We start from the raw sequence: 20,037 nt of genomic DNA, 5'->3' as shown, positions 1-20,037 counted from the left end.
TTTTTAAATGTTTGAGTTATTATATGTAAACTCTGCCTGCCTATTTTTAAGTATTTGAAACAGTTTTGATATTATAGCACAGCCTAGCCTCAAACTTTTTTTTCTCTCCTGGTATTGAGGTACTCAGGGCCTTGACCTCAGGGCTCAATTGGCTTTTTTTTTTTTTTTTTTTGGATCTGGTCATGGGGCCTGAACTCTGGGCCTGGATGCTGTCCCTCAGCTCCAGCTCAAGGCTAGCGCTCTACCACTTGAGCCACCTTCCCAGCCCTCAATTGGCTTTCTCAATAGCATTCTACCACTTGAGCCACATATCCAGCTGGGGCTTTTATTGGTTAATTGAATATAGAGTAGTCTCTTGGGCTTTTCTACTTAGGCTGCTTGCAGCAACAATTCTCCATATCTCAGCCTCCTGAGTAGCTAAAATTGCAGGCATGGGCCACTAGCACATTGGGCTGGGCCTCAAACTCTTTTTTTTTTTTTTTTGGTCGGTCGTTGGGCTCAAACTCTGGGCTTGGGTGCTGTCCCTGTGCTCTTCAGCTCAAGGCAAGCGCTCTACTGATTGAGCCACAGTGCCACTTCTGGTTTGAGTGGTTTTTATTGGAGATAAGAGTCTCACGGACTTTCCTGCACTGGGCTGGCTTTGAACTTTGATCCTCAGATCTCAGCCTCCTGAGTAGCTAGGATTACAGGCGTGAGCCATCAGTGCCTGGCTTTTTTCTTATACTTCTTTTTTTGACTGCTTTTTTTTTTTTGGTTTGAATTCCTGTCTCTTACTACTTCAGCCATGTCTTCAGCCCTTTTATTTGGCTTTAGTTATTTTTCAGATAAGGTATCACACATTTTTGCCCAGGGCTGGTCTTGGATCTCAATCTTCTTACCTATGCTTAGGTAGCCTCGTAGCTGGGATTATATTTGTGAGCAACTGTGACCAGCCCTGGCTGTTAATTTTTGTCTGAGCAGGTCTCAAACTGTGATTCTCCTTTCTCTGTCTCCTGAGTGGCTAGGATTTATAAAGTGTACTGCCACGTTCAGGCTCTTTTTTTTGTTTTGAGACAGTGCCCCAAACTCATGATCCCCCTTTTCTGGTGCGAGTTCTAGGGCTTAAACTCAGGGCCTGGATGCTATCCTTGAGCCTGTTTATTCTCAGGTGCTCTGCCACTTGAGCCACAGTTCCATTTTCAGCTTTTTAGTTAACTGGAGATAAGGAGTGTCTCAGACTTTTTTGTCTGAGTTGGCTTTGAACCACAATCCTAGATTTTAAGTTTCCTGAGTAGTTAGGATTAGAGGTAGGGGCCCCCACCTTGGCTCATGATCCTCAGATATTAGAAACTGGATCCTCTTGTCTGTATTGCTAAGATTAGAAGAGTGCCCCTCTCTCTACCTTACCCTTGGGACTTAATGTTGTTTTCCTACTCCAATCTCATGTAATGATCATGTTTTATATTTCTCAACTGTGTTAAAATTATTTTAATTGAACAAATTATTTTAATCAAAAAGTTTTCAAAATTCTTGCTATTGTCTGCTTAATTTTTTTTTGTTGTTGTTTTGTTGTTGGTAGTGGGGGTTGAACTCTGGGCTTGGGCCCTGTCCCTGGACTCTTCAGCTCAAGGCTAGTGCTGTACGGCTTAAGCCACAGAGCCATTTCCAGTTTTCTGAGTGGTTTATTCGAGGTAAGAGTCTCTGCCCGGCGGGCGCTGGTGGCTCACGCCTGTAATCCTAGCTACTCAGGAGGCTGAGATCTGAGGATCGCGGTTCAAAGCCAGCCCGGGCAGGAGAGACCCTGAGACTCCTATCTCCAATAAAGCACCAGAAAACCGGAAGTGGCGCTGTAGCTCAAGTGGTAGAGCGCTCGCCTTGAGCTGAAGAGCTGAGGGACAGCGCCCAGGCCCAGAGTTCAAGCCCCACGGCCGACAAAAAAAAAAAAAAAGTCTCACGGACTTTCCTGCCTGAGTTGGCTTTTTTTTAAAATTTATTTTTTATTTTTGGTTGGTCATGGGGTTGAACTCTGGGCCTGGGCGCTGTCCCTCAGCTCTTCAGCTCAAGGCTAGTACTCTACCACTTGAGCCACAGGGCTACTTCCGGCTTTTTTTCCCCCCCTCTTGCTTATGTGGTGCTGAGGAATCAAACCCAGCACTCTACCACTGAGTTAACTTCCCAGCCCCTGGGGTGGCTTTGAACCTCGATACTAAAATCTCAGCCTCCTGAGTAGCTAGGATTTCAGGAGTGAGCCATCAGCTCTGGGTTTAAGATTTTTCTTTTGGTCGGTCATGGGGCTTGAACTTTGGGACTGGGTGCTGTCCCTCATCTCTTCAGCTCAAGGAGAGCACTCTACCTCTTGAGCCAAGCACCACTTCTGATTTTCTGAATGGTTTATTGGAGATAAGAGTCTCACGAATTTTCCTGCCTGGACTGGCTTTGTACTGCTATCCTCAGATCTCAGCCTCCTGAGTAGCTAGGATTGCAGGTGTGAGCCACCAGCGCCCACTGCTTCTTAAAATTTTAAATGTGAAGAACAAATATAAAACTAATATGAAATCAAAAGGACATTAGGAAAGGTGAGGAAACAAGAAAACTCATTGATGGAATAGCCCCGAATTGAAGAGATTGCTGAAATGTATTTATGCAGTTGAATTGTCTCAGAAGATGGAGATTTTCCCAGTCTGACATATAAACAGGACAAAAAAAGCAGATAGCATTTGAAGATTGTTACTATGACATCCATGCATAAACCAGATTGTCCTAACATGTAGTGTTAAGAAAAGAAGGTGACTTACTGAGAAATCTCTTTTGGGAGTGAGCTTCTTGGGGAAATGATCAAAGGCATAAGGTTTGGTGCAAACAGGATAGCGATTCCGGTGGATCTTGTAAAAGAGGTGTGCTGACTTGTCAAGCCGATAATCACAGATGTATACATCTTGCTCCTTCACCCCTTTGGGTCTACCTGTGAGTCCAAACATGGTTAAAAGAGTCTGATTTCCTTTTTTCTTCATCTAAGCTACACAGAGGCCACCAAATACCTCTGGGAGAACAGCTAGACTCATAAAAGGAGGAAACACTGTAGCTATTTAGAGAAGTTGAAGCATTTGATAGTTCCAGAAGAAAGGTGAATTTCCATATATTAGGTTCCAAAATAGAGACAGAATATTAAAACAAAATGGACTAACACTGAATGGAGAGACCAGATATACAGAATGAATTGTAAGGGTTTCTGAGTAAGTTTGTGAAAGCCAGGCATCAGTGGGTCACACTTGTAATCCTAGCTATTTAGGAGGCTGAGATCTGAGGACTGCAGTTTAAAGCCAACCCAGGCAGGAAAGTCTGTGAGACTCATCTCCAATGAACTACCAACAAGCCAGAAATGGTGCTGTGATAGAGCACTGGCCTTGAGTACAAAAGGACAGGACCAGCCCTGAAAAAAAAGGAGTTATGAGAAAAGACAAGAAGTGCAAGTATGAGGGAGGCACAATTGGAAGGAGTCACTGGTGTCCTAGAGCTGCAAACAGTTTGTCAGTATGAAATGGAACATATATTATTTTGGACTATTTGCTATTATGCTGGGAGAAAAAGATAGGTTACTAAATTCTGTAATAATGACAACTAACATATCAAATGTGATATATGTTTTTTGTCTGTTGTGAGACTTGAACTCAGGGCTTGAGTTTTTTTTTTTTTTTGTTGGTTGTGGGGCTTGAACTCTGGGCTTGGCTGCTATCCCTGCGCTCTTCAGCTCAAGGCAAGTACTCTACCACTTGAGCCACAGCACTGGTTTTCTAGTGGTTAATTGGAGATAAGAGTCTCAATGACTTTTCGGCCCGCCCGGGCTGGCTTTGAACCGTGATCCTCAGATCTCAGGCTCCTGAGTAGCTAGGATTACAGGCTTGAGCCACCAGTGCCTGGCTTAATTCCTGTTTTTTCTTTTTGGTCGGTCATGGAGCTTGAACTCCGGGCCTGGGCACTGTCCCTGCACTATTCAGTTCAAGGCAAGCGCTCTACTGCTTGAGCTACAGCACCACTTCTGGTTTTCTAGTGGTTTATTGGAGATAAGAGTCTCATGGAGTTTCCTGCCCGGGCTGGCTTTGAACCTTGATCCTCAAATCTCAGCCTCCTGAGTAGCTAGGATTACAGGCATGAGCCACTGGTACCCAGCTTATGTGATATGTTTTAAATTTGAGTAATAAATTGAGCAAGGGGCTTTTGTAGATTAATCTTTAAAATAAATGAATTACTAATCCCGTTTCAAACTAGAAAATTGATGTTAAATATCTTGCCTAAAAGCACACAAGCAAAATGTGATAGAGTTAGATCTTGAAATTAAAATGTGATAGAGTTAGATCTTGAAATTAGTAAACAATACTAAAGTACTAGGGAGATGAACTCAGACATTAAGAATGGTCTGAGCTGGGTGCTGGTGGCTCATGCTTATAATCCTAGCTACTCAGGAGGCTGAGAGCTGAGGATCATGGTTCAAAGCCAACCCAGGCAAGTAAAGTCCTTGAGACTTTTATCTCCAATTAACCACTAGAAAGCCAAAGTGGCACCATGGCTCAAGTGGTAGAGTGCTTGCCTTGAGCTGAAGAGCTCAGGGACAGCGCCTAGGCCCAGAGTTCAAGCCCCGCTGACCAAAAAAAAAAAAAAAATTGGTATGGACAAGTGTTGTGGGTACAGATCATTGGAAGCTGCTTGATTAGCTTGTGTGAAGTTCTGGGCTCAATTCCATTCCCCCAGACACACATATACACACATACCGAAAGAAAGACAGAAACAAGAAAAGAACAGGATGATTTATGTTGACCTATGAATAAGGGATATGAAGTAATTTCTTAATTATCCTACATCATTTACCTTTACAGTATGTATAAAGGTCCAATACACAGCAGGTCCCCACTACAGCCTCCAAGGGAATGATTTCATAAAGCGGCACTCGAAATAACTCATTGTGATAGAAACGCCGGGATGGAGAGTGGTGGGTTTCATGGGGACGGAAATAATGATGACCAAAGGCAAACCGTTCTTCTCTAAAAAGGTAAAATGAGAGGGAGATTTAGTTAATTGGCAAGATCCTAGTGAGTATCAGCTCTGCTGGTAGGGTATAGGGTACTGCTAGAAGAAAGAGATAGAACCTCAGCACATACTTTTCATTCTTCCAAAGTTTCTCAATTCGGAAGATGTCAAGTTTATCTCGGTTAATGTGAGACAGGAGTCGATAGGACTGCCGGACAGGATGGCCATCAGGGGTGCGCCTACTATCCCTCACAAGATACACGCAGTCACCTAGAAAACGAAAGAGCAAAGGAGAGTTAAAATGATAAATTCTTTTAGGCACCCATTTATCTCACTTAGTATCTACATAAAAGTATTCATAATCTAAAACAATATAAACATAAAAAACTAAAACCAGCAGTTTAATGATGATAACAATTCTAAACTATGAGAGTTTATTTTTTCTTGTTTTTTTCTTTTTTGTGCTGATCTTGGGGCTTGGCTTCAGGTATTGGGTGCTGTCCCAGAGCTTTTTTGCTTAATGCTACTACTTGAACCACAGTTCCGTATCTGAAGATGAAAGTCTCATGAACTTTCCTCCCTACAGAACTGAAATCCTCAGGTATCAGCCTCCTGGGTAGCCAGGATTATAGGCATGAGCCAACAGCACCCAGCCTTTTTTCCTAAAGTTAGCTTTTGGTCCTTTCAGCTGGACTAAAATTAATTTTTTGTGAACTTGTCTTTTGTTGTTGTTTTCTGGTCATGGGGCTTGAACTTAGGGTCTGGGTGCTGCCTGAGCTCTTTTTGATTAAGGCTAATGCTTTACCACTTTGAGTCAATTTTTGAGTGGTTAATTGGAGATAAGAGTCTCATGGGGACTTTTCTGCACAGGCTGGCTTCAAACTGCAATCCTCAGTTCTAAGCCTCCTGAGTAGCTAGGATTACAGGTGTGAGCCACTGGCACTTGGCAACTTCTCTATTCAAATTAGTATTATATGGTAGAGAGATGATAAATGTAAGCACAAGGTATAAAGATTTATTAAAGGCTGTATAGGACAATAACTACTGTGAAGAAAGTAGGTACACTTTTCATTTTTTTGTGCTGGGCCTGGAGCTTGAACTCAGGGCATGAGTGATGTCCTTGAGTTTTGTTTTTTTTTTCCTTAAGGATAGTGCTCTATCACTTGACCCATAACTAAAGCTTTCTTGGTACTTAACTGGAGATAAAAGTCTCAATACAGGGGCTGGGAAGGTGGCTCAGTGGTAGAGTGCTTGCCTTGCATGCCTGAGGCTCTGGGTTCGATTCCTCAGCACCACATAAGCAAAAAGAAAAAAGCCAGAAGTGGCGCTGTGGCTCAAGTGGTGGAGCGCTAGCCTTGAGCTGAAGAGCTGAGGGACAGCGCCCAGGCCCAGAGTTCAGGCCCCATGACTGTACAAAAAAAAAAGTCTCATAGAGCTGGGTGCTGGTGGCTCATGCCTGTAATCCTAGCTACTAAGGAGGTTGAGATCTGAGGATCACAGTTCAAAGCCAGCCCGGGCAGGGTTCATTTCCAATGAACCACTAGAAAACCAGAAGTGGTGGTTTAGCTCAAGTAGTAGAGTACTTGCCTTGAGCTGAAGAGTGCAGGGTCAGTGCCCAAGCCCAGAGTTCAAGCCCTATGACCACTACCACCAACAAAAACAACAAAAAAAGTCTGAGTTTCCTGTCTGAGCTGGCTTTAAACCACGATCCTCAGACCTCAGCCTACTGAGTAGCTAGGAATACAGGTATAAGACACCAGTGTCCAGCTAAAGTAGGTACTTTCCTTTAAAAACAAAAAAAAAAAAACAAAAAAAAAACTGGTCGCGGGGCTTCAAATCTGGGCCTGGGTGCTGTCCCTCAGCTCTTCAGCTAAAGGCTAGCACTCCACCACTTGAGGCTCAGCACCACTTCTGGCTTTTTCTGTTTATGTGGTACTGAGGAATCGAACCCAGGGCCTCATGCATGCAAGGCAAGCACTCTACCACTGAGCCACCTTCCTAGCCCCAAGTAAGTACTTTCTACTGTTTAGAAAGGTCAGTTTTGACAAGTAGAGTGAGTGCCTATATACATACCTTGACGAAGCAGTAAGTCATCTCGAAGCAAACAGATGAAGTAGACACAGCCAGGTTGAGCATAGTGGGGCCGAGGGATCATGGGTACCTCCTGAGGAGCAGAATATGTTAAGCCTACTTTTTTTCAGGGCAAGAAAACCCCAAACAAACCTGAAATTCCCATCTAAGACTTAAGTGTTAAAAGTCATTTCAACACACTATATGTATGAAAACAACACAAAAACAACTAGAATAATTAAATCTGGAAAAGTGAAGGTAGATGACAAAATTGACAGACTATTTCCAACAATGTTCTATGAAGCATTAACTGTGCAGATGCTCTGTGCAGTCTAGAAGATATGAAAATGTATGAAGGGGGACTCTGATTATTGCAATGTTAGGGAACGCTACTAATATTTAGTGTCCAAAGGTCAGGAAATCCAAACATTCTGCAATGCATCCCTCACAATGAAAAGCTGCCCACCTAAATACGACAATAGCACTATTGATAGAGATGCCCACCTAAATATGACAACAGCACTATCGATAGAGATGCTGTTTAAATCCTTTCCTTCTTACAGGTGAGTCTGTCCAAGATCACACAAATAAGAGAGTACCTAGACAAGATACTATTTAAGAAATTAGAAAAACTTTTCTAACAGATTTCTAAGTATTTTTCCATAGATTTCTAATTATTTTATTCTTCCTTTGATCATGCTTCTGAAAAAAAAAAAGGGTAAGAATAATTATACTCAATGTAAAGTTGAAAAACTGAGTGTGTTGGTTATGGTGGCATATACCTATAATCCTAACTACTCAGGAGGGTAATAAGATCTGAAGATCAGGGTCCAAAGCCAGCACAGGAAAGACCTTGAGACTCTTATCTTCAATTAACCACCAAAAAAGCCGGAAGTAGAGCTGTGGCTCAAGTGGCAGAATACTAGTCTTGAGCTTATACAAGCTCAAGGACAGTGTCTAGGCCTTGAGTTCAAGCCCTAGGAGTGGTACAACAGCAACAACAACAATAAAAAACCTGAGTTTAGGGGCTGGGAAGGTGGCTCAGTGGTAGAGCGCTTGCCTTGCATGCATGAGGCCCTGGGTTCGATTTCTCAGCACCACATAAGCAGAAAAAAAAAGCTAGAAGTGGCGCTGTGGCTCAAATGGTAGAGCGCTAGCCTTGAGCTGAAGAGTTGAGGGACAGCGCCCAGGCCCAGAGTTCAGGCCCACGACTGGACCCAAAAAAACCCCAAAAAACAAAAACAAAAAAACACCTGAGTTTAAGATTCTGACTATAAGCCCAATGCTGGGGGGTGGGGGAAGGGAAGGGAAGAAAAGGAAAACAAACCTATGAAAAGAATGAATATCCAAGGAATTTGCATAGTAGGAGCATGAGTTATATTTCCTACTTATAGATCATAATTTCATTAGAGGATATTTTACCCTTTCCACAGGCCTTGGGTCACACTGTTCACAAAGGTAGTGTTCCACATCTGAATTCACTCCCATACAGTCACAGTGCTGCCACACCTGTGGAAAAAGGTACAGTTGAGGAATGACAGGGGGATTTTAACCTTATTGAGAGAAGTCCTAGGGGCTAAGATTTATAATCCTGTAAGATTCATAGCTACATTTACATATATGGCAATGAGCTCATATTTATAAAGTTAGGACACTGTGGTTTAAATTCAGCCCTTGGCTCCTCCATTAGAAGTTATATGTGAATATGTGTAAATATACACATAGAAATACATAAGAGGGGGTATTCAGGTTATAAACTATCCCTAATATTTTTCCAGGTAAAGCACTGGAAATCCTGAACACTATCTTTTTTGACTCAGATTATGTGAAAAGTGTACAATGGAAGATGGACAGAAAAATGGGAGGCAGAAAAAGAAGGAATAAATGAAGTAGATAAAAGAAGAAAGCAATATGGTAAGCAGTGAGGGATAACAAAGCTAAGTTAGACCATAAAAAGCCTTCAAATCAAGCCAACAGAAACATGGGCTGCTTCCTTGAAGATGGTCACCATGCTCATCAGGACCAGGATTCTGCTTCACCTTCTAACCCTCACCATGCACTTGTCACACTGGATCATGAGGCCTTCGTCCTTGTAGAGGCCACATATACAGCGAATAACATCATCATCCTTTTCATGCCCATTCTCCTTCTCAGAGACTGAGGTTTCACTGCTATCTGCTTCACTTGCTGTTTCTCCTACAATCTCATCAATTTGTGCTGATGCCTCATGCCGGGCATTGTAATAGGCCTTTCGGAGGCGGCAAACATCTCTCCCAATTGGGGATTTACGCCCATAGTATTTCTAAAGAAAACAAAAGAAAATATGTTAGATTTTCTTTCTTTTTTTTTTTTTTGGGTCCGGTCATGGGGCCGGAACTCTGGGCCTGGGCGCTGTTCCTCAGCTCTTCAGCTCAAGGCTAGTGCTCTACCACTTGAGCCACAGCACTACTTCCAGCTTTTTTTTTTTTCTTTTTGTTTATGTGGTGCTGAGGAATCGAACCCAGGACCGCATGCATGGGAGGCAAGCGCTCTACCACTGAGCCACCGTCCCAGCCCCTGTTAGATTTTCTTGATTTGGCTCAAAAATACAACTGAAAAAGTAGCATAGTTTTTTTTTGTTGTTGTTTTTGTTGGTTATGGGGCTTGAACTCTGGGCCTGGGCGCTGTTCCTCAGCTCTTCAGCTCAAGGCTAGCGCTCTACCACCTGAGCCAAAGCTCCACTTCTGGTTTTCTGGTGGTTTATTGGAGATAAAGAGTCTCATGGATTTTCCTGCCAGGGCTAGCTTTGAACCTCTATCCTCAGATCTCAGCCTCCTGAGTAGCTAGGATTACAGGCATGAGTCACTGGCACCCAGCTCAAAGTTTTTTTTTTAACTCTCCCATTTTGGATAATAGATTTTTCTATACCATTAAATAGCGACAAAAGAGTATCATGGACTTCCTGTCCAGCCTGGCTTCAATCCGTAATCCTCAGATCTCAGCCTCCTGAGTAGCTAGGATTACAGGTATGAGCCACTGGTGCCTAGCTACAATGTCTCGATAATGTAAGATTGTACACTGTAATACCCCTCCCAGAAGTACTTAATAGAAATGATTGCCTTTCCTAATCAGAAATATAAAGATTGAGGTAAAAATCTTTAAAAAATTTTAAAAATCTTTGAAAAGAGGTAAAAATCTTAAAACTTCTACAATTTCAGACCAAACTTAAATCTGAGTTTGAAGGCAGTGAAAAATACCTCCGTATTCCGGAAGACCTTGAGCATGTCAGCATCAAAAGCTTCCACTGTCTTATAATAGCCAATGAGGATTTGCTTTTCTATGGTGATAAGATCTAGAGGATCAGAGATCTTCTCATAATAATCAGCATTCCTGGAATACAAAGTCAGGATGTCAATCTGGTACATTAAGTATTTTTCTAAAACTTGGATAATTATCACAAATGTGTACCTACTTCTTCTTTGGGGGGAGGTTCAAAAGTGGAGCTGCCAGTGCTTGTCGGGAAGAATCTGCAAAAAGATGCATGGCTTAGTAGAAAGAGTACCACACAAAACAGACAAATCTTAGCTCCATTTTCTCTATTTTATATCGTGTGTGTGTGTGTGTGTGTGTGTGTGTGTGTGTGTGTGTGTGTGTGTGTGTGTGTGTGTGTGTGTGTGTGTGTGTGTGTGTGTGTGTGTGTGTGTGTGTGTGTGTGTGTGTGTGTGTGTGTGTGTGTGTCTGTCTCTGCATGTGCCCATGCACGTACCAGTCCTGGGGCTTGAACTCAGGGGCCTGGGTGTTTTCTCTTGAGCTTTTCTGTTTAAGGTTAGTGCTCTACTACTTGAGCCATAGCGCCTCTTCTGGTTTTCTGGTGGTTAATTGTAGATAAGAGTCTCACTTTCTGGCCCCAGTCGGCTTGAACTGTGATCCTCAGATCTCAGCCTCCTGAGTAGCTACAGGTGTGAGCCCCTGGCACCCAGCTTTCGCTTTTATTTATTTTTGATTAATTGGAGATAAAAAAAAAGTCTCACTGACTTCACTACCCAGGCTGGCTGCAAATTGTGATCCTCAGATCCCAGCTTCTTGAATAGCTAGGATTACAGGGGTGAATGAGTGCCCAGTGGTCTTGAATATGTTAAGATAACAGCACTGATATAAAAAAAAGCAAGAATGATTTTTTTTTTCTGTTGGTTGTGGGGCCTGAACTCTGGGCCTGGGCACTGTCCTTCAGCTCTTCATCTCAAGGCCAGTGCTCTACCACTTGAGCCACAGCCCCACTTCCAGCTTTTTTTCTGCTTATGTGGTGCTAAGGAATTGAACCCAGGGCTTCATGCATGCAAGGGAGGCACTCTACCACTGAGCCACCTTCTCAGCCCGCAAGAATGAATTTGGATAGTGTTATGGTCACCTTTGTAAGAGATGATACCATCACAGATCTCTTTGAAGATCTGGGCCAGACGAGCAGCCCGAGCTACTTCAACATTTTCCTCTGCAGCTGCCAACCGCCTTGTGCGAACAGATCGAGCTGTTTGCAGGGCAGAGAACTGGGTCATGAAGACATCTGGAAGGAGAAAGTGAAAATTAGTTTCATGAAATGAGAAATGTTATATATGGCTTTCTCTTTCCCAAAGGATTCCTGCCATTTGCTGTTTTTCTTATTGTGATTAAATAAATTAAGTAGAGCTAGTGGACATACAGTTCTTTTTCTTCTTAAAGAAAAACTGGAAAACACTGGCATCTACCATAGAAACAAATGTTTCATGAGGAACCAAATTGTATATAGTGCAGTACTTGGAAATTTGGACTCAAAATGGGTTTGCTGGTATGTGAATTCTGGCTTCAATGTTTATTATGTGATCAGCCTAAACTAAAATAGTGATGGTACTTTCTTCATTAGTAAAGTGTGCAGATTAAGTGAGATTGATTGATTATAGTTCCTACATAACTGTAATGACAAATGCAAATGATGGAGCCCAGCTTTCTACTGGTTGTGATGGGGGAATGATGGAAGGAGTAACCATGATCAAGATACATTATACTCATAAACTAGTGGATTGAATTGAAAGCCCTTGTACAATAATTAAAAAATATAAAAATGCAATTTTTTTTTTTTTGGGTCCAGTTGTGGGGCCTGAACTCTGGGCCTGGGTGCTGTCCCTCAGCTCTTCAGCTCAAGGCTACCACTTGAGCCACAGCGCCACTTCCGGCTTTTTTCTTTTTGCTTATGTGGTGCTGAGGAATCGAACCCAGGGCCTTGAGCATGCAAAACAAGCGCTCTACCACTGAGCCACCTTCCCAGCCCAAAAATGCAATTTTTTTTAAAAAGGAAGAACCTCTCTTTCACACCTACTTTTGAACCAAGAAACTTTCTAATATCAACTTCCTGAATAGCTAGGATTATGGGAGTCATTGTGTCTGGCTGAGGTAATGCTTTCAATGTGGTTACCTCAGTACCTGGCAAATGAATATTAGAAGACTTGAATTATTTAGAGTGTGAATTCAAAGAAATGATATGAAATATTCAAATATACTGAATGAATGTAAGGCTTTGGGTATATTTCTTTTTTTCAATTTTCTTTTTCTGTGATGCCAGGAATTAAACCCAGGGCCTCACATTTGCTAGGCATGCACTTGGAACACTTGAGCTATACTACTAGCTTTTGGGGTAAATTTTTATTTTATTTTAATTTTTTGTGAACATACTGTACAGAGGGATTACAATTACATGGGCAAGATAATGAGTACATTTCTTATCAAGCATTGCGGCCTCCTCCTTTGTTGGGGTAAATTTCTTTTGCCTTTTTTTTTTCTTTTTGGCTATGGGGCCTGAACTCTGGGCTGGGCACTGTCCCTCAGCTCTTCAGCTCAAGGTTAGCGCTCTACCCCTTGAGCCACAGTGTCACTTCTGGCTTTTTCTGCTTATGTGGTACTGAGGAATCAAATCAGGGCCTCATGCATGCAAGGCAAGCACTCTACCACTGAGCCACCTTCCTAGACCCTTCTTTTGCTTTTTGTGCCAGCCAGTACTGAGTCTGAACTCAGAGCTTCAAGCTCTTGCCTTTTTTATTTTGTTTTGTTTTCTCATGGCTGCAGAACATTTGACCTGTACCTGTACTTCTGACTTTTTTGCTGGTTAACTAGAGACAACATGTCTGGAGACCTCAGATTTGTCTGCCATGGCTAGTTTCAAACTGAGATGATACTCAGATCAAACTCCTGATAAGACTATAGGCATGAACTACCGGACTTGGCTAAATTTATTTTTTTTTGCCAGACCTGAGGCTTGAACTTAGGGTCTGGCACTGTCCCTGAGCTTCTTTTGCTTAAGGCTAGTACTCTACTACTTGAGCCACAGTGTCACTTCTGGCTTTTTCTGTTTATGTTGCACTGAGGAAGTAAGCACTCTATCACTAAGCCACATTCTTAGCCCTGGCTAACTTTCTTAATCTATCAAGTTACCCCTTAGCATATTATTTCATACACTATACAAAATAATTTTACCTTGGAGGGGAAAAGCAATTAAAAAACATGGTTTCTAGACCTTATTTTGTGTGTGTGTGTGTGAGAGTGTGAGCGTGTGTGCGAGCATCTGTCCTGAACTCAGGAGTCTGGGCACTGTCCTTGAGTTTTTGTGTTCAAAGCTGGTGCTCGGGGCTGGGAAGGTGGCACAGTGGTAGAGAGCTTGCCTTGTATGCATAAGGCCCTGGGTTCGATTCCTCAGCACCACATAAGCAGAAAAAGCTGGAAGTGGTGCTGTGGCTCAAGTGGTAGAGCGCTAGCCTTGAGCTGAAGAGCACAGGGACAGAGCCCAGGCCCAGAGTTTAGGCCCCATGACTGGAAAAAAAAAAAAAAAAAAAGCTGGTGCTCTACCACTTGAGTCACAGCACAACTTCTGGCTTTTTTGGTAGTTAATTGGAGATAAGTCTCCTGGACTTTCCTGCCAGGGCTGGCTTCTAAATGTGATCCTCACACCTAGACTCTTGAGTAGCTAGGATTATAGGTGGGAGCCACTGGCACTTGGTTTATGGACCCTTTATTTTCAGTTAGAAAGGGCAAGTCGGTTTCTCATATTTTAGTCTGGTCTGTAAAGTAGCTGAAGTAGGAAGTATTAATATCGTTCACTCAGAAATAGGAAACCTGAAGCTTTGTGTATAAAATTGCTGATGTGAATGTAGCAAAACAAGTCTTTAAGTTTATAGGGATGGAGTTTTTCTACCCATGTGCAATTTGGCATCACTGTTTACTTGATATGCAAGGCATTTTCTAGGTAGGATACAATACAGAAGGCCCACTGTCTATCTCACATATTGTGTGACTATTTCAGAATATATACAATGTTTGGGATTTCTCCTAATTCTGTAGAGTAGACACAAGGAAGTTGAAGACATGATGGAAAAGTTGTGACAGATATATCATCATTGATTAATATTTGTAATCTGGTCCATATTACATGTTTTAATTTTTGGGATAATTTTGTGGAATGAAAAATTCTCTATGCTTTACCAGACTTAATATTCCCATCATCTCGGCAGATGCCATTCCAACGGGAATATAATGATGCTGAGTGAATATTATCACTGGTGTGCTTTACTTCCTCCTGTTTCTGATGAATCTTCTCCCAGTTTCGGACCAAGAATACATGATGCTTTAATACAAAGTTCCTGAAAGAGGAAAAAAGTTCTTTTATCATTAATTCAGGAAGCATTTGTGTTTACACAAGCCAGTATTCAGTGTAATTAGCTCACATATGTTAACCTAGCTACTGCAAAAGATAATGACATATGCAATATTCAATTTCGCATATTGGTTTTTTTTTTTTGGGTCAGTCCTGGGGCTTGAACTCTGGGCCTGGGTGCTGTCCATCAGCTCTTCAGCTCAAGGCAATCTACCACTTGAGCCACACCTTGAGCCACACCCCACTTCTGGTTTTCTGAGTAGTTTATTGGAGATAAGAGTCTCATGGTCTTTCCTGCCTGGGCTGGCTTTGAACCATGATCCTCAGATCTCAGCTAGGATTACAGGCGTGAGCCACCAGCGCCGGCCCTCGCATATTGTTTTTTGTCAAACAACATAAAAAATTTTCCTATATTATTTATAAACATCTGGAAAACAACATTTAATTGCTCCAAATGTGTTGGTAGGAGAAGCAGCCAACTTGCTGGCTAAGAAACTCAACTGGTAGAGTGCCTTCTTAGTAAGTAAGCTCATGTAGGAAACTAGTATAAGAACCCCTCCCCCAATCCATGCTACTACCAAACAACAACAAAAAGAACAGAGGGTAGGAAGGAGAGAGAATGATCCTACTATCTCAGCCTCCTGAAATAGCTAGGATTGCAGGCACGAGCCATTTGTGCCCCAGCTACTTAGCCAATTTTTAGTCTTTTGGAGTTTTAAAAATTCCCCAGGCCAGTGGGACACAGGTGGCTCATGCTTGTAATCCTAATACTCAGAAGGCTAAGATCTGAGAATGGTGGTTTGAAGCCAGCTGGGGTAGGAAAGTCCATGAGATTCTTATCTCCAATAAGCCAAAAGAAAAACTGGAAGTGGAGCTGTGGCTCAAAGTGGCAGAACATTACCCCTGAGCAAAAGAGCTAAGGACTGGGAGTTCAAGCCCCATAATGAGAAAAAAAATTCCCCATGCCAATGTGCAGTCAAAACAAGAGAACCACTGAACTAGATGTACAAGGTTAAATGTACAGAAAAATACTGTAAATAAGGATATACTTTGTAAAACATTGGAATGTGTAATATAGGAATTTGTGGAAAATGTTCCAAAACAACTTGAAAAACAGGACACATTATTTTTGATAGGGACAATTCTTATTTGAATATAGAGAACAGCAGAAATGACCAATAAAAATTATTTTTATAGTTATCAAAACAGTGATTCCTAATCTTCTCTTTGTCATTGACTTTTGCAGAAGTTTGATGAAGCATATGGAAAATATTTCCTGAAAATATTATTTTTAAATTACTTTAAAATTAAGTCAAACTTCTATGTTTTTTTTTGGCCAGTCCTGGGGCTTGAACTCAGGGCCTGGATCCTGTCTCTGAGTTTCTTTTGCTCAAGGCTAGCACTCTATCACTTGAGCCACAACGCCAGTTCTGGCCTTTTCTGTTTAGGTACTGAGGAACTGAATCCAGGGATGCTAGGCAAGCATCCAGGGATGCTAGGCAAGCACTCTACCTACCAGCCCCCTAAGTAATTTTTAATACATAAGATTAAAAGGAAACCAAGTATATTGAGACATAGGTTTCAAGAAAATATCAAATAGCCAACTTCTGGTGACCCATGCCTATAATCCTGGCTACTCATGAGGAAGATCCATGAGACTCTTAACCTGAAATTAACCACAAAAAAAAAAAAGCCAGAGGGGGCTGGGAAGGTGGCTCAGTGGTAGAGTGCTTGCTTTGCATGCATGAGGCCCTGGGTTCGATTCCTCAACACCACATAAGCAAAAAGAAAAAAGCCGAAGTGGTGCTGTGGCTCAAGTGGTAGAGCACTAGCCTTGAGCTGAAGAGCTGAGGGACAGTGCCCAGGCCCAGAGTTCAGGCCCCACGACCGGACCCCAAAAAAAAAAAAAAAAAAAAAAAAAAAAAAAAAGCCAGAGGTAGAGGTGTGGCTCAAGTGGTAGAGCACTAGTCTTGAGGAAAAAAGTCCAGGTTCTGAATTCAAGCCCCTGGATCAGCACTAAACAAAACACCAAATAAAAGACAAACTAGTATGGGTTGCCATTTTTACTATAGCTATCAACCTAGTATGCTGTTTCTGTTGATGACAGGTATAGTCAATATGTTAATCTAGACTTTATATTTTTTCTAGACTTTATATTTCCTTACTGTTTTCTAAAAAACCTATCGACATAGAAAAGCCTACTGATATAAACTGGGTGTTGGTAGCTACTCTAGAGGCTGAGATCTGAGGATTATGGTTCAAAGCCAGACTGGGGCAAAAAAGTCCATGAGATACCTTTTTTTTGCCAATCCCCGGGCTTGAACTCAGGGCCTGGGCACTGTCCCTGAGCTTCATTTGCTCAAGGCTAGCACACTACCACTAGAGCCACAGCACCATTTCTAGCCTTTTCTGTTTATGTGGTACTGAGGAATTGAACCTACAGCTTCACCCATGCTAGGCAAGCACTTTACCACTAAGCCACATTCCCAGCCCCTGTGAAAGTCTTATCTCCAATTAACCACCAGAAAACTGTAAGTAGCGATGTGGCTCAAAGTGGTAGAGTTGCTAGCATTGAGCAAATAGAGCTCAGAGACAGTACGTAGGCCCTAAACTCAAGACCCACTATTGACAAAAAAATAAATAAAAGAAAAATTTCCAATGTTGGGGCTGGGAAGGTGGCTCAGTGGTAGAGCGCTTGCCTTGCATGCCTGAGGCCCTGGGTTCGATTCCTCAGCACCACATAAGCAAAAAGAAAAAAGCCGGAAGTGGCACTGTGGCTCAAGTGGTAGAGCCCTAGCCTTGAGCTGAAGAGCTGAGGGACAGCGCCCAGGCCCAGAGTTCACAGGCCCCATGACCGGACCCAAAAAAAAAAAGAAAAGAAAAGAAAAAACTGGAAGTGGCGCTGTGGCTCAAGTGGTAGAGCGCTTGCCTTGAGCTGAAGAGCTGAGGGACAGCGCCCAGGCCCAGAGTTCAGGCCCCACGACCGGACCCAAAAAAAAAAAAAAAAAAAAAAAATTTCCTATGTCACCTCCTATATTAGATAGGGAAGTTTTTTTTGTTGTTGTTGTTTTGTTTTTTAAAATGTCGGTCATGAGGCTAGAACTCTGGGCCTAGGTGCTATCTATCAGTTCTTCAGTTCAAGGCAAGCGCTCTACCTTTTGAGCCACTGTGCCACTTCTAAGATAGGGAACGTTTTGGTTCCCCTTTTTCAGGCAGAGACCACAGTCCACTTTTAGCAGAAAACATCAACAGAAGATAGACCATGGATCTTCTGCAGCTTGCTTAACATTAAAATGGAACAAAGCTGGGTGCTGGCTGTCATGCCTGTCATCATAACTACTCAGGAGGCTGAGATCTGAGGATCACCGTTCAAAGCCAGCCTGGGCAGGAAAGTCCATGAGACTCTTATCTCCAATAAACCACCAGAAAACTGGAAGTGGCGCTGTGGCTCAAGTGGTAGAGCGCTAGCCTTGAGCTGCAGAGCTGGAGGACAGCAACCAGGCCCAGAGTTCAAGCCCCATGATCAACAACAAAAAGGAACAAAATCATTTCATAGGAAATGAAGCAGGACAGATAACGTAAGGAAACTGTATTAATTTTTACACATATCAAAAGGCCAGACTTAGAAGATATAGAGTAGTTGGTCCAAAAACCATAGCAATTTTGAGGTGGAGATAGACATAACTGGTATCTTGAAGTGTTTATGAGATCTGTAACTCTCTAAACACATACACACATGCAAAACACATATGTGGATACACACATACACTTTGCCAATTATCTTATTTGAAAGAAGTGCTAAGTTTTATTTAGAATTTAGAAATATAAAGATGTCATTATTCCCTTCATCCAATGTCATAGAATCTGGAAGCCCTTGGCTTAAGATATCTTGTACCAAAAAAAGATCAACTGTATCAAGTTTAGTAATTTTTAAGCCAATAAAGCAAAAAGAACTCAGGTTTAAAAAACACTTTACCTTTCTCTATTAGACATTGGCTTCATCTGTAATTGGGGGGCCAATCTTGTTGGGGTATTAATATTTTCACTGGGCTCCTCAGAGAGATGGCCTCTCTAAAAAAAAAAAAGATAGGATAAAATTAAAAAGATTAATCAGAAATCATCTCCAAGAGCATTAAAAACAATCTTAAGATGCCCTTCTTTGGCAAGCTTCTTATTCTAGTAATTACCTCAGAGCAGCTCATAAAACAGCTTTCAGATACTAAGTCACAAAATTGTTATTTACCCGTTTCTTCAGTTTGTGCTTAGATTTTCTCTTCTCTTTTGATCGTCCAGATTTCTTATGTGTGGTCATGGGTTGGCTGCTTTTGCTGCTGGTCATTCCATTCATGCGTTGACTCTTGCCTCCAATGATTCCTCGACATTTCTCAAAGCCACACTTACAAAGTTGCTTTTAAGAGAAAATGAGAATATTTTTTAGGTCTCCTACACCACCCTGAAAGAACACAATATCATCTGACATCCAAGCTAGGTGAGGTTTGACTAGTTAGAATTTTCGAAGAATAGTTTTTAAGCCTATTGTCACTCATTTGTAACAGCAAAGATCATGCTTGGAACATCTGGGTTACCAAAGTTAGGTATGAATCTAGGAATTTAACTTAAAAAGGAAAATAGATGAAAGCATAATAAGTAAAAATAGGTTCCCTTTGGAGAAGAAGATAACATTCAAGGAAAACTTCTACATTAAAAAGATCTCTGCTGGGTGCTGGTGGCTCATGGCTGTACTCCTCAGGAAGCTGAGATCTGACAACAGTGGTTCAAATTTAGCCTGGGTACGAAAATCCCTGAGACTTATCTCCAATTAAGCACCAAAAAAGCCAGAAGTGGTGGTGTGGCTTAAATGATACAGAAAAAAATCCTTGAGGGGTTGGGAACATTCCCAGCTTAGTGGTAGAGTGCTTGCCTAGCGTACATGAAGCCCTAGGTTCGATTCCTCAGTACCACATAAACAAAAACACTATGGGTCAAGTGGTCGAGTGCTAGTCTTTTTTTTTTTTTTTTTGGGTCCGGTCATGGGGCCTGAACTTTGGGCCTGGGCACTGTCCCTCAGCTCTTCAGCTCAAGGCTAGCGCTCTACCACTTGAGCCACAGCGCCACTTCTGGCTTTTTTCTTTTTGCTTATGTGGTGCTGAGGAATAGAACCCAGGGCCTCAGGCATGCAAGGTAAGCGCTTTAACCACTGAACCACCTTCTTAGCCCCTCGAGTGCTAGTCTTAAGCAAAAGAAGTTCAGGGACATTGTCCAGGCTAAGTTCAAGCTCCGGATTGGAAAGAAAAAAAAAGTCCTTGAGCAAA

At 42.1% G+C, this 20,037-nt stretch overlaps 1 protein-coding gene across 2 annotated transcripts in view; it reads right to left on the bottom strand.

Annotated features, from left to right (window-relative positions):
- The window catches only part of Ash1l (ASH1 like histone lysine methyltransferase), a 139,448-nt gene that overhangs the window by 8,544 nt on the left and 110,867 nt on the right, over positions 1 to 20,037 (bottom strand). For both annotated transcript variants that reach the window (XR_006147715.1, XM_042681999.1), the window contains exons 14-25: positions 18,969 to 19,133; positions 18,702 to 18,796; positions 14,554 to 14,711; positions 11,459 to 11,611; positions 10,523 to 10,577; positions 10,308 to 10,440; positions 9,125 to 9,373; positions 8,494 to 8,580; positions 7,075 to 7,165; positions 5,133 to 5,271; positions 4,843 to 5,015; positions 2,775 to 2,941 (exon numbers count right to left, since the gene is read on the bottom strand). Coding sequence is in view for 1 of the 2 variants with exons in the window: in XM_042681999.1 (XP_042537933.1) it covers positions 2,775 to 2,941; positions 4,843 to 5,015; positions 5,133 to 5,271; positions 7,075 to 7,165; positions 8,494 to 8,580; positions 9,125 to 9,373; positions 10,308 to 10,440; positions 10,523 to 10,577; positions 11,459 to 11,611; positions 14,554 to 14,711; positions 18,702 to 18,796; positions 18,969 to 19,133 (1,665 nt within the window). In the remaining variant the exon portion in view is untranslated. The remainder of the gene's footprint in view (positions 1 to 2,774; positions 2,942 to 4,842; positions 5,016 to 5,132; positions 5,272 to 7,074; positions 7,166 to 8,493; positions 8,581 to 9,124; positions 9,374 to 10,307; positions 10,441 to 10,522; positions 10,578 to 11,458; positions 11,612 to 14,553; positions 14,712 to 18,701; positions 18,797 to 18,968; positions 19,134 to 20,037) is intronic.

This window comes from Dipodomys spectabilis, unplaced genomic scaffold, assembly GCF_019054845.1.
Source record: "Dipodomys spectabilis isolate Male_0828 unplaced genomic scaffold, ASM1905484v1 ptg000069l, whole genome shotgun sequence".
Classification (NCBI taxonomy): Eukaryota; Metazoa; Chordata; class Mammalia; order Rodentia; family Heteromyidae; genus Dipodomys; species Dipodomys spectabilis.
This window is presented reverse-complemented; position numbering and strand designations above follow the sequence as displayed.